The sequence below is a fragment of the Pogona vitticeps genome, chromosome 10, assembly GCF_051106095.1.
Source record: "Pogona vitticeps strain Pit_001003342236 chromosome 10, PviZW2.1, whole genome shotgun sequence".
Taxonomy (NCBI): domain Eukaryota; kingdom Metazoa; phylum Chordata; class Lepidosauria; order Squamata; family Agamidae; genus Pogona; species Pogona vitticeps.
In genome coordinates, this window is record NC_135792.1 from 23,715,659 (window position 1) to 23,730,303 (window position 14,645).

At 40.9% G+C, this 14,645-nt stretch overlaps 1 protein-coding gene across 2 annotated transcripts in view; it reads left to right on the top strand.

Annotated features, from left to right (window-relative positions):
• Positions 1-721: 721 nt before the first annotated feature.
• NFATC3 (nuclear factor of activated T cells 3) overlaps positions 722-14,645 on the top strand; it is a 62,819-nt gene continuing 48,895 nt past the window's right edge. Inside the window, exon 1 of one of the 2 annotated variants that reach the window (XM_072980643.2) lies at positions 722-1,296. In XM_072980643.2, coding sequence (XP_072836744.2) covers positions 1,074-1,296 — 223 coding nt within the window. In that variant the 5' untranslated portion in view covers positions 722-1,073. The remainder of the gene's footprint in view (positions 1,297-14,645) is intronic. The other variant, XM_072980642.2, reaches the window with a different exon arrangement.

Here is a 14,645-nt window from a genome sequence, read left to right on the forward strand (position 1 = left end):
CAGATGCCCTTAAGTCAATGCTGACTTTTTGCAAATCTTTCCAGGCTTTTCCAGGCTGAAAAATTCTCAGAGGTGGTTTATTAATTAATTATTTTATTTATTTATTTAACTTATATGCCGCCCACACTACCCAAAGGTCTCTGGGCGGCTTACAAGAATTAAAATACAATAAAAAGTTTCGACTACTTGTGACTCCCAAATGAATTTGCATTTTTTGCAACGTCGTTGGGGGGGGGTCTGGGACCCCTTGTAAAATACTTAGGATGATGTATAAGGTTCTGATGACTTGTGATGTGTAGAACCTTTTGCAGCCAAGCTTCCTTGGTGAAGAGGGAGGCATCTTTCCCCTCCTGTAGATGGCCAATGGTTTTGGAAGTACATTTAAATTCTCCCCTCTGAGAATCCATAGCGAGCAAAGGGCAGAATTCCTGCAAACTCTGGCTCCCATCCTGATGCCAGTCTCTGAAATAACAAGAGAACCCCCCCCCCCAAAAAGGGGGGCTATATTGGGGCAGGGCCACCATCCTGCCCTCCCTTTCCACAGCCCGCCAGCAAAACTTATTGCCGAGCGGTCCTATATGGGAACCGGACGTGGAGGGTAGCGCGGGCCGTGCGGGATCCTCTTTGCCAGCCAATGAGAACTCGAGGCGGGAATTGGCGGGGGCGGGGCGGAGAGGGAAAAAAAAAAAAGAGGCCAAGCCGAAAGAGCCGGAGGGTGCGCCCTGCCCCGTCGAGTCAGTCAAGGGGAAGGGGCGGGGCGTCGGAGGGGCGGGGCCTCGGGGCCCGGTTACTGACGGCCCTCCTCCCCTCTCCCCCTCCCCCCACCTCCGGCAGTTGTGAGTGACAGACGGGCGCTGAGGCGCTGAGGGGACGACGGCGACGACGACGACGACCGGGACCGGAGACGAGGGGCCGCCGCGGGTGCCTCTTTTTAGCCCGGCCGCCGAGGGGCAGCGCCGCCGCCGCCTCCTTTTCCCTCCTTTTTTCACCCTTCCCTTCTCCGGTCGCCTCAGCCCAGCGGCGCCCTGCCCGGGGTCCGCGGCGCCGGGGCTCCCCTCACGCAGGCCCCCTCCATGACTGCGGCAAACTGTGGCGGAGCCCACGACGAGTTCGACTTCAGGCTCCTCTTCGGCGAGGACGGGCACCAACCCGGCCCGGGCCCGCCTCAGCCTCAGCGGCCGCCTCAGCCCCAACACCCGCCTCAGCCGCAGCCGCCGTCCTCGTCGTCGTCGCCCGGGTCTTCGTCGGCGACGCCACTCGGGCCTTCCGCCGCCTCAGCAGCAGCAGCAGCAGCAGGTGCGTCTCGTCTGCCCGCCCGCCTGCCGGGCCGAGGCAGCTTCGGTCGGGTGGGCCGCCTCCCCCACCCCATCTCCCGGCCTCTCTCGTTCCCGCTCCCCGTCGGAATACCCGGAGAAGAACGACCCCAGAGTCTGGAGCGTAGTTACTTTTGAGGGGCAGGGAACTCCTATTCCTCAAACTTTCGTTCCTCCCCCTTCCTTCTCCAAGTTACTGAACCCCAGCGGGAAGAACGACCCCAGAGTCTGGAACGTAGTTACTTTTGAGGTGGAGGGAACTCCTGTTCCTCAGAATTTCGTTCCTTCCCCCTTCTTTGTCCAAGTTACTGAACCCTGGGAGAAGAACGACCCCAGAGTCTGGAACGTAGTTACTTTTGCGGGGAGGGAACTCCTATTCCTCAGACCTCTGTTCCTTTCCCCTTCCTTTCTTCAGATACAGAACACAGGGAGGAAAAATCAACCCACAGCTTGGAAACGTTCCTTTTTGTGCGCGGAGGGGGGGGGGGGTCAGGACGAACACTCCTCAGATTCCCCCAGGTAGCATAGCTGGTTCCAAAAAAAGTGATCCCCTCCCGTTAAAAAGAAGAAAAAAGTAATGTTCGCATAGAGTTGTGACCTGCTTTCGAGCTGCAAAGTTCTCCCCAACCCAGGGATTTAAAAAGCAGCCCCTAAGTTTTAGGCCCCCAGCAAAGCCCGTGTTTTAATTGATCCCCTGCATCGTGCTGGGCTGTGCAGGGCTAGCTGGCAGCTGTGAAGCTCTGCTAAGCTCAGGGGTGTTGCTTTCAGGTAAAGCTTGGAAGGAAATGACAGCAAGGTTTCTTTTAAGGTGCTCGTGCCTCCATTGCTGCTTGTTTTGAAAAGTTCAAGTGAGCCAACTTGTTTGTAGATGGATATAGGAAGTCTTCTGCATGTTTATGCTGGGTAAAGTCCCATTTGCAGCGTGCTTCAGGAGAAGCATGCATGGCTTGGGACATATGGCTGCTCTAAACGCTATACACATTCCCCTTGGAAATATTATTGATCTAACAATTTTCACATGCACCACTCTGGAGAGTACAAGGTGTACATTATTACAGGCTGAAATTTTTCATAGGTTGATTTGATGAGTGGTTTATGGTGGTAAAAATGTTTAGAATCAAGGTTTATTGTTATACATGCTTATGGACTAGTTCTAGCAAATTGTAAATAGTTATTGGATGGCCAGTTTGGTTGGAAGAAAAATCTTACTGACCTTCACACTGTTCTTATAGAACCCCAGATGCTTCCATGTGAAATACTCTTTCATAGATGGTGAAAAATTGATGTGATAAGTTGAGGCTTGCTTTGATGGACATAGGATCAGGCTCTGAGTCCTCCAGGTTCCAGATGGAGATGACATTCTTGATTCTTTATTTAGATTCTAAGCAGACAGAAGACAGGGCCATGAGATATTGGCACTTTGGGGCCTTTCCTAAGAGCGAATGTGTTTCCTTCTAGGTTCTAGAAAAGGTAGCTGTATTAGTCTGTGCAAGAACAGCAGGCAATATCCAAACAAACCCAAATAAAAAAAACACAAATATGTGGCACCTTAAAGACTAGCTACAGTGGTGCCTCACTTAGCGATTGCTTCGTTTAACGATGAAATCGCTTAGCGATGACTTTTTCGAAGTGATCTTGCGCTCTGTTTAACAATGGTTCCTATGGGCGATTTTCGCATAGTGATGTTTGGGACCATGCTTCGCATAGCGATGACAGTTTGGGTCCCCCTGTTTCGCTTAACGATGGTTTTGACAGCCTCCTGTTCGCTGTTTTTTAAATGTTTAAAAATGTTTTAAAATGTCTAGAATGCTTGAAATCATAAGTGCACTTAATAAACCCCTTGTTAAACTAATTTGACTTTGTTCCGACTCTTTTTAAATTTGTTGTAATTTTCCCCCCCATTGAGATGCATTGAATAGGTTTCAATGCATTTCAATTGGGGAACCGTGTTGCGCTTAGCGATGTTTCCTATGGCGATTTTCGCTTAAGGACGGCAGTCCGTTCCCCTTGGAATGGATTATCCAGTTTTCAATGCATTTCTGTGGGAAACCGTGTTTCGCTTAACAGTGATTTTTTGGGAACCAATTATCATCATTAAGCGAGGCACCACTGTATTTTATTTTAATGTGGGGCTTCGTGGACAGGTTCTAGGTTCTGTGGAGCTGCTAAGACCTTCTGTGTTCCAAACCTAAAACGTTTACTTATACAGTATTGATTGAAATCCTGCTACATGGTATAGTAAATCAGAACTAGAATGGGCCCATTGAATTAGTGGAGCTTATGTAATATTTGACACACCAAATCCCCACTGATTCTATGGGCCTACTCTAGTTGTGAGTTGCTACACTAAGCAACACAATTTCAGCCACAGAATTCGAGCACGGATCCATTTCATCTAGTATTGCTGAATCTGACTGATAAAGGCTGTCTAAGGTCCCAAGCCAGGGGCTTTTCCCAGCCTTGTCACCTGACATCCTCTTAACTGTCATGGATTGAATTGTGCACTTTGCTGCACACAAGAACATGAACTGTCAGTGTTGTCTGGAGATTCCTAGTGCTTTTAAAGCTTTCCAGTGGTAGGCTGAACTGTAAAAAAGATGACTAGATTGAGAACACTTATCATTTTTCCAAGCAGTTGAGTCTGGGATAGTCTTTACATGTGAATGTGTGTACTGTATATGTTTGTGGATATGGAGCATTCAGGGTATTTCTTCAGTGATCGAGCAAGTTTACCTGGGGGCAGGGAGTGCAATATGAGCTATAGATTTTTTCAGTTGGATTTTGTTAGAGCTTTTGGTGCTTTTGTGGAGTGATATTAAATCATGCTTTCATTTAGAAATGTTTCAAAATTAGGACCTTGCTGACATTCAGTTTGTTGGTCTGTGATGTAGTAGGTGAATTTAGTGAACTTCGAGGTAGCGACTTGGTTATGATGGTTCTCTCTTCAGTGTTTTTAGGGAAGATAGTAGAAGTGTGTTGCATGTATAGATTTGTTTATATGTATAGATTTTAGAAGCTGCAAATAATCAGTTAAGAAAATCTATAGATATTGGAGATAGGGGGGTGTCTGTTAAAAAAACTTTTAAAAATCTGTGTTTGAAGTGGCTTACAAACAAAATGATATTAAATTACAAATCTAAGCAGCAGCAACAGATGACACTGCATTTGTATTGCAAGAAAATTGAACCCACTGCCAGCTGATTTCCTAAGTAACCAAGCTGTGTATTGTAGATATGGAATGGTTATAATTTATCAGATTGTCTTCTGGGAAGTAAAAAATTGTTTTGGTTCCTCTGGAGAAAGTGGGGTGGGGAGTAGATAAGATCAGTTGGGTTTAGTAGTGGCATCTGTTCTTTCCCCTATCCAGTATTCTGAGAAGGTCTCTGATTCTAAAGGAAGTGCTTTGGAGAAACAATCACAGCATGGTCTCACCACACTTTTGTTAATTGTAAACAAACCTTGCCTCTTGCTAAAACAAACAAACAGCAATACATGTGTGAAGGAACTGAGACTGAAGTATTTTGCTTAGTATCTGCCTAAACATAATGGGCCTTTCAGATAGGTTACTGCTGAAGGAGAACTTAGGAAATAATTTTTTATGTTATTCAAAATTTCCTTAAAATGTTTATTATAGTAGTACATGTTTCCCTGTTCTCTGTAAGAAATTATTGCTATAGAATGGCTTGTATCATTTATGTGGCTTGCATTAAAGCCATAGTTCAAAAAAGTTGCAGGCAATTGCTGGCTTGACAATAAATTATTCTACTAATTTCCGCAGAACAGATAAAAAAATTCCAGAGCAGTTACTTCCTATATGATTTTGCTGTAGAACAGGATAAATGCCTTGAGGCAGATATTGGGAAAACAGATGCTAAAATGCTTGCCTAGCTTTCTGTAGTCTTTCTCCCTTCCCCCCACTCCATGTTGTTGTTATGTACCATCATCTCTCACTTATGCGGACATATGATTTTCAAAATGCCCTGTCCTCAATAGCCCTGCTCAGCTCTTGCAGCCTCAAGACATTGGCTTCCTTAGTTCCCAAGTTCTTATTTGGTCATCCTCTTTTCCTGCTCTCTTCAACCTTTCCCAGTATTATTGTCTATTCCAGAGAATCTTGCCTTCTCTAGATGTGTCCAAAATTGGACAGCCATAGTTTCATCCTTTTTGCCTCCATAGACCTTTCATACTTGATTTTATCTAGTGCCCACTTATTCATCTTTCTGGCAGTCCTGAGTGCCTACAAAGCTCTCCTCCAACGCTATATTTCAAATGGATCAATTTTTTATTTGTCAGATTTTTTTTTTACTGTCCAGCTTTCATTTCTATACGTGGTGATCTGAAATACAAAGATGTTGCATATCTTAAATTAAAGGGATTTGTATTTCCTTGATGCAGTAAGGGGTTTCATGTGAAACTGAGAATTTTCTGTGTTCTTGGATGTAAAGCCTTCATTTGACTGGAAAAACTAGAAAAATGAGAAATGTATATAATACTAGGTTCTTACATAATTTTATAAAAATGAAATTTTAATTATCAGATAACAGAAAATTCTTTCCTGGCATATCAGTGTATAATAAAATTATGTTTCCAGTTGCATCCACATTTTCATTTAGATATTCATAAATACAATTGTATAAGAGAGAAAAAAATCCATAGTTGAATGAAAACTTGAAAAAAATGGTTCATAAAATGTATGTGCAAATTGTTTGGGCTATTAGTAAAAAAAACAACCCACAACCCCCCACTACTATTTAACTTTTTGCAGTGACGTAAATCACTGATAAATACTTGCACAGATTTTCATAGTACATAAGCATATTTTTAGATTGTTTCCTACCTTAGAAAAGTTTTCATTTTTTTGCCAGGGAGTTCAATAACTTGACTGCTATTTTAAAACTTCTGATAAAAATGATAACACAGCTAACTCGTCTTTATGCTTCTGTGATACTTCAATTCTGTTCCCACACATCTGGGAGTAAGCAAGGTATGTGGGCATTTTCTTTTGGGCAGACATCTTTAGAATGGTGCTGTAAGGAGCTGGTAAATGTTTGATTGCCTGTTCCTAAGAAATAAAATCATCTGTAGAGCTGGAAGGGGTCTTATGGGTCATCAAGTCCAACTCCTGTTGAGGAGGCACAGTGGGAAATTGAACTCCCAGCCTCTTGACTCTACAGCTAGGCATCTAAACCACTGAGCTACTCAGCAGTTCATTAAAAATTATCTTATATTACATTCTTATTCTCATTTCTACTATTCATTTTTGTGGCTTAAAGACTTAGTGAATTTCTAAGACATAAGCTTTAAAGTCTTCCGAAAGCAATAAGTGAAAATTAGTGTGAAATAGTAACGTGAATGTAGAATGCAGAACAGTTTTCAGATACCATTTTGGAAAGAAATCACTTTCAAATTTTTCAAAGTATACCAAGGAAAACTGATTTAAAAACTGGTTTACTTTTCTTGATCAGAGGAGCTGCTTCAGCATAGTGAACTTACTAGATTTCACCTTTCTTTTCAATTGTACGTATTAATCTTAAGAAGACTTTCAGACAGCTGTATCAGGTTGTTGTGATTGGTAATAATTATCTTCAGATGATAATGAGGGATGGCAATCTTTCAAAGTTGGGAGAGACTAGTCCTAGATTGCTTATGTGTCATATAACTTATTCATCTCAGTAAATAGCCGCCTAGAGTGGTCGAATTTGGCCAGATAGGCGGGATAGAAATGAAATAAATAAATAAATAAATAAAATAAATAGATCAGTAGCTGGAAAAAGGGTGAAGTGATGTTTTGTATTTCTGTTGGCTTATTTGGAAGGCTGTCTTAAGTACCTGCAATATTTATAATTCATTGAAATCCAGTGTGTTAGTCATCTGGCATACTCAGATTTATTGTGACCTTATGAATTACTGACTCCCACAAAGTACTGTACCTTCTACAACTCTTGCAAACTCAAAGCTGTGGCTTGCTGTATTGAGGCAATCTGTCTCTTCTTCATGTGGCATTTTGCTTTGTTGTATTCTAGTACTTTGCTGCATGATAGATTTCCTGTGCCACAAATACATTTTTATTTTTCATATTGGCTGAAATCTTGTTGCTTAATATAGTAAGTTGCATTAAAGTAGGTCCATTCAAGCAGTGGGGTTGATAAGTCAAATCTATAAGTTGCATTGATTCAAATGGGCTTACTCTAGTTGTAACTTGGCAGACTTACATATGAACTTAGGGACTGGCTTATAGTAAAGATGTAAACTCCCAGAAAACAGCATCTTTCAGGCTGCTGGGCTTCAATTTTTGCAAATCTCTAGGCCCTGTGATCCTATCACTTTTCTCATTTCTGGTGCTACCAAACCTTAAGTGTTGTTCTTGCTAAATGTAGCATTCTTACAAAATATGATTATTGACAGCAAAATATGTGTTTGTAGCTAAAACCAGGCGGCTGTAGTAATCTAGCAGTACCAAATCCAGAGTTAAAAACTGGTATATGCAGTGTGTCCCATTGCTGCCAGTACTGCTGATGTGAGACTGCTAATAAAAACAGGGCTGACACTAAAATAGCCTAAGCTGTTTATATATAAAGATGGTTTGCAGAATTCGAACCATTATTTATGGAAGTGCATTTTTAACTGCTTCTTGAGGGTTCAACACTTTTAGTCCAAGAGGGGACAAAACATTTCACAAGGTGTTAGTGATGAGAAAACATGGTATTGCAAGCTTTTCCATTGTACTGTACATAACCCTTTTTGCAGATAACTGCTTGAAATGAATTGCTCAGAACTGACTAATCTGTTAATTGATCACTAATCTATTATTGGTGGCTGCTACTGCAAGGTTTTCTTCTTGTACATATAAGCATTTATGCAAAAAGTGAGTGACCAAAATCCTATTCTGCAACTACACACATACAACTCATGGTTACATACACAGTAATTGTGCAAGTGACAAGGTAGACGTGTTATCCCCAAAGCCCTTCCTCTGATGGATTGTACAATTGATCATGTGGGGGATGTGTGACCAATAGTGCAATTCCTTGTTGCTGAGCATACCATCTGGCACATTTGCACTGACATAACTTTACCTTATATCTGCAGGAAAAGGATACTGATCAACGTATCAGAATGGAGAAAAGTGCTACATATGAAAAGTAGTAGTTGACATTTTCTTAGGAGAAATGTTCAGGCGTCTCTGAAAGATAGAAAATTTCTTGAAATTTGAAAGGCATGGAATCATGAGTTTATTGTGTATTTGTATATTTTTAATACAAAGAAGAAACAAATCTATAGAAATGATTCTGAAAACAGTTTTTTAAAATATGTATATACGTAGACATCCCGGTCTACTTTGTATATTTAAAAGTATCTCATTTCAGATTATGACAGCTCTCTTATATAGAGCTGTCATAGAGCTGAAATGAGATACTTTTAAATATACAAAATAGACAACTATGGTGTGTGTGTGTTTGGACTAGGCAAAACTTTACCCCCAGAGATACAGCCACTGTAGAACATGGATGGGAAGGTTGCAGCTTATGTAGCTTACATGTAGCTCTCATGGCTCCCTGCCATCTTCCCAGTTTTTTCTCCCTCGAAAGCTGGACACACCCACAAGTTGATTGCAGTGATAATTCTGCCATATTTTGCCTCCCCACAATCATGGGGTCTTTTTTAGAAGACCAAAAGTGGCCATTTACAAGCCAAAATTATTGATTGGTTGAGAGATTTATTGGGGCTGTAATCTGTTATCCCTGTTTGAGAAGGTAGTGACAATTCCAGCATGTATCCTGTGACAGGAATATTTTATGTTAAAGTATTTACCTTGCCATACACACCATAGGCTACATAGTGAAATGTGGAGAATAACACTTTACAAACAAAAGTAATACTATGGTATTATTATATGTAGGCCTAGACACGAATAAGAAACAGCCTTTTAGCCATTCAGATTCACAAATTACACAATGTTTCAAACTTTTTCTGGTTGTGTGGTGACTTTTTCATGGCAATGACTTTTACTTGGTGGCCAAAGGATATTCTCTCTTTTCTCTAGTTCAGTTGTTGTGTCTCTTGCTCTGCTGGCAGCATTAACATGCTTTTGGAATTCCATTTTAGCAGTTAGGTATTGGCTTTGGCTGTTGTGCAGATGATTGAGTTGGAGGGCCAAGGTCTTTTGGTGAATGAAATTGTTCTTTGGCAAATGGGTTCCCTAATGAAATAAAAAAGCTAGAGCAATCACTGAATTAGAGCAGAAATGGCATATTGTGGCCCTCCAGATATACTTCAGCAGCAGCTGACATAACCTATAATGTGGGATGGTGAGAGTTGCTGTCTTAACAGCATCTGTAAGCCCATAGTTGCCTACATCTGGATAGGGGGAGGCTTCTCTTCATCTAGAGTTGAAAATGCACATACAGTATTTCAAAATGGCCATTAAACCTTTTAAGTAGTTTCATCAATGCACATGGGAGTTTACAGAGAGTGGTAGAATATACCAGATGGGTGGGATATAAATCGAACAAATAAATAAATAAATAACCAAAATAATTGCTAGATAGATCAGTGTTTTTGGAATCTGGCTATAGAGCCAGAGGTTGGGAATTCAATTCCCTGCAGTGTCTCTTTGAAAAGGTCTGGACTCAGTGATCCATAGGGCCCCTTCCAGCTCTTCAGTTCTAAAATGATGAGAAGTAAAATGTGTCTTGGGCATCTTGTGCCCTGAAGGGAGGAAAAAAGTAAGAGAACAACCAGATGACTGTGTGAGCTCAGTTAAACCTATGTAGTCTATTCAAAGCCATGGGGTTTTATTGTAGAGCGGCTAATGAGTAATGCAATGTGTGTTTTCTGAGAGGAAGTACCAGTCAGGAGGAGCTGTGTAGGAGGAGGTTGGTGTTATATTAAGACATCAAGAGGCCTTCATGTTGAGGTGGAGGAGGGGTGGTCATGGGAAAGGAAATAATGGGATATGAGGAAGAAATAAGAATGGCGACTTGATCGTGGCTCAGGTAGCTACAGAGAACTTTGAAATTAAAGATAAGAACTTGGGTCACATGTGGAGCAGAGCAGCAATACAGTGCAGTGAAAAAAGAGCAGGTCATCACATGGTCAGTCCAAGTGAGAGAGATGAATTATCTAGTAGCAGATGACTGATGCTTAATAAGATCATAAGAAGAGCACCGAGGGATCATATTAGAGCCTGTTTTCCATGGAGGCCAACCAGACAGCTATGAGAAGCCCACACGTAGTCTGCAACAACAGTTGTCCTCTCATTGTATCGCTGTATATTTCTACAATACTTTCCTAAGATCTAGTGACCAGAATTCTAAAAAACGTTTCAGGTATTATCCAGTGGCTGAAATCCAGTAGTCATAACTAGAATAGACCCATTGATTCAGTGGAATTTACCAAGGAGTTGACTTGTTGAATCCCAACTGATTCAGTGGAGCTACTCTAGTTGCAGCTTACTACTAGATTTCAGTCAGTTTTTGTAAAAACACACATTTGTATTTGTGGCTTTATTTTTGATCCTGTTCCTAATGACCTTGACCATGGAATACATTGTGACCCTCTTAGCATTCACACCTAAGTCCAGATAAATCACTAAGAAGTTGAAAACACTGGTCCCTCCCAGTACAGAGAGTCTTTAGGAACCCATCTTCTTACATCTCTCAGTTGCGGAAAGTCAGTTTATTTTTGCTTTTTCCTTCTTGTTCTTTAACCACTTAGTGGTCTATGGAAGTCTCTCCTCTTATCTTATTGTTACTAAATTTGTTCAGGTGCTTAGGGAATTTTGTCAAAAGCCCTTCAGAACTTCAACAGAGTGTCTCTCTGGTCACCCCCATCTGTATCCTTGCTCACACTCTCAGGGAACTTTTAAGTGGTTAGCAAGAGAAGACTTGACTTTTGCAGAAGCCATAGGGATTTTCAACAAGAGATCCCTTCATATGCTTGACAATCTGACCTGTAACACTTTTCTGCCAGGTTATCTGGAATAGATGTTAGCAGCTGACTCATCTTGTTTTTCAGTCTTCTCAAAAGTAATACAGAGGCCACTTTTGGCAGTTTCATATTCATGTACAGTACTTTAAGAACATTTGGGTGAATACTGTTTGGATCCAGCAACATTATTTTTAGTTCGTCATTAAAGCTCAGAACTTACTTATTGCCATTGCTCTTAGCTTCATTTCTTTAGATTGCGTTAAGAAGGGAGTCTGTTTTGGCACAAATATTCTTTCCTCTAAATAGTTCATAGAGAGAACAGGCACAGAGAATTTATGCCATCTCTGTGGTCTGCTTATCCTTCTTAGACATACTTTAATTTTGAATTATTCTTAATATTTTTAGCAATATGACCCTCAAATTCTATTTCTGTATTACAGTTTTGCAAAAAAAATTCTCTTTTGTTTGCTTGTGTGAGTAAGACTTCGGTTTTTCTGAAGAAAGCCGCCTTATCTTATGGAATATCAGAAAAGACAGCTGCTGTGATCAAGGTGGAAAACTTTTGAAAAGATGGCTGCTGCAATTAACATAGGGAGAAATCAGAATAGGAAGGACTTTTGCTGTCCTTTCTGCTGAAGCTGTTTTGAAGCCAATGATTGGGACTAGTTTTGTCAGAAAAACAAAAGACATGTTAGAAATGATGCATTCCAGAAGGAACTTGTGCTGTTTGATAGTTATCTGATAGACACAGGGTTGTGTTTTGCTATCCTAAACAAGTTTATTCAAGATAACAACACTATGTAAGTGCAGAGCAGGGGAAATAGAGTGTCTCAGTGGAGTTTTTTTTGGGTATGTGTGTTTCCCTTTAGAGAACGGTTTTCTGGACAAGATGAGTTACTTTGGTTGAGAAAGTTTGTATGGCTAAAGTTCTGTGTGGTAAATTATTCCAACAAACATAACTGTATGTCAAAAAAGAAAACCAGATTGAACGCTGTCTGACATGCCTACCTTATATTGGGTGCGACTGAAATAATCACAGTTGAGTTTAAAAAATGCAGCCCTGTGGCACCTTAAAAACAAATATTATTACAGCAAAAATTTTTATGAAGTCCATTTCATCATGTGCATGGAATATTTTCTTGATTTGACAGATAAATGCACATACACAACTGAAATGAGGTTAGGGAAATGTTATCAGTGATATCAAGGGAGAACGAAATGCAAGAAATATAACTAGTGATCATTACAAAGAAGATATGATATATTTAACTTAATTACCATGACCATTTATGAAGGAGAGCTGATACATAATCTGGCGTTGGTAAGTTAATGAACACCTGCCATATAAATCCATAGACTCAATTCAGGCCATGAATGATAGAACTGAACCCCTTGGCCATATTAATTAAGTAATTTCATGGCGATTCTTCATTTGAGATACCTTCATTCAAGAAGAAACACACACACACACACACACACACAAAGCCTTTGCAACACTTAATTGCTTAATTTTAATGTAAGCAGTTATAGCAGTCTTTAAGGTGTCACAATGTCTTTTTTGCTTTTGTTTCATTTTGTGTTTTTTGTTGAAATGCTTGCATGGGCTAACACGGATACAATTTTGAAAACTTCATTCAAGAGTAAGCCACTTTAAGACTGTGTGCTGAGAGTTACAAGGTGCTGAAATGTTCATATGCTGCTTGTTAAAAACTATATATCGTGATGTCATATATATGTTCATTCATTGTTTGGCATTGAGATTGAACTGTTTGTCCTGTTCAGAATAAAGAAGATCATTTCTGGCAGATGATAGCCTGCTTTATGGATGCGCACAGTCTTCTTATAAGTGTAGAAACAGACTCAATCAGGGGTACTTATGTGGTTAACAGGAAGAAAGCACCTGGTTGCCCAGAGGGTGGAGCAGCACTACATGGATCTTTTCTATTCCAATTTTGGATTTAAAAGATTTTTAACCAAATGTGCCCAGTGAGTTGAACTGAGGAAATGGAGGAGGCTAAGCTACTGGTGCTAGAAGAGAAGGCAAGTGAAAGCTGAACTCCCCAGTAATGCCTAGGATCTTCCCTGGGGGCACCAAATACTGAGGCACTAGGGAGTACTCAAGCTGAACTCATTGCACAATATATCTCTCTTTCACAGGCACTTCAGTCAGGTATATCAGGCCTAGAGTGAAAGAAGTGAAAGAGTTATATTGTCACTGCTAGCTAGGATTTATGTTCTAGTATTCTCTTTGTTATCTATCTTAGGTAATTTGCAAAATGGTTTACAACTAGGATTGAGTGAGCGTGACTGTGTATGAATGCCTGCATTCCTTCTATATGGTCGTTGATCAGACTAGAATTAGTGTGTCAGGGCCTGTCTTTCTTCCTCCCTTCAACCCTTGCCTTCTTCTTAGAGATGGTGCATATCCCACCACGTGCTGATCTTTGCGCAATTGCTTGAAGAGTGCCTGTGAGTAGAAGTAAATTGTCTTGTCTTTCACATTCCTACAATTGATGGTGCTGTGTAGTCCCCATCCCAAGTAAGCCAATAGAGCTTCCCCCCTCATGAGAAGGGGATTTTCATGGATATCTGGAAATGCACAAGACCCAGGCAAGGATCAGGTTGGTGTCAAAAAAGGGCACAAGATGAGTTACCTGTGCACCCTTATTTGGCCATGGACTGAGTTGGAGGACCACTTCACATTGCTAGCTTACATCATATTCAAATATGAGCAAATTAACAAACATTCTGACTGATATTTATTAATAGTGTGCTCAGTGATTTAGGTACTTGGCTGCAGAGCCAGAGATTGGAAGTTCAATTCCCCACTGTGCCTTCTGTGAGAAGAATCAGCATGTGTGGCCTTGGGGTAAGCTGTACAGTCCTAGGATGCTCCCAGAAGAAAGGAGTGATAAACCACTTATACTATAGGTTGATAAGGGTCACTGTAAAGTCAGAATTATCTTGACAGCACATGATTATTATTTATAATAGTGTTCCCTGAATGGAGACAGTGTAATGGCAAGTTGAGAATGGGAATTGTGGTCATGTTGATTGTCAGAATGTGGCATGTAAAGCATTGCACACAGTGTGGTGCACACGATAACACTTAATTCCTGAAGAACTGAAACATGATACTCAATCAACAGCTTCCTCAGCTGTAACTTTCAAACCACACCTCCAGTGCAGCTTTCATCTTTCTTAACCTGAATCTAAGAAACAGGCCTGGTAAGATCCATCTGCCAGAAACCTTTGGGACTGAAAAGTTCTTTGCACTAACAAGACGCTAGTGCAAGCCTGGTGAAGTGGGTCCTGATCCATGAAAGCTAGCAGATTGTATGATTTCTTTAGTGGTCTATAAAGGTATCACCTACTCCAGCATTTGTATTGTGTATTGACCAC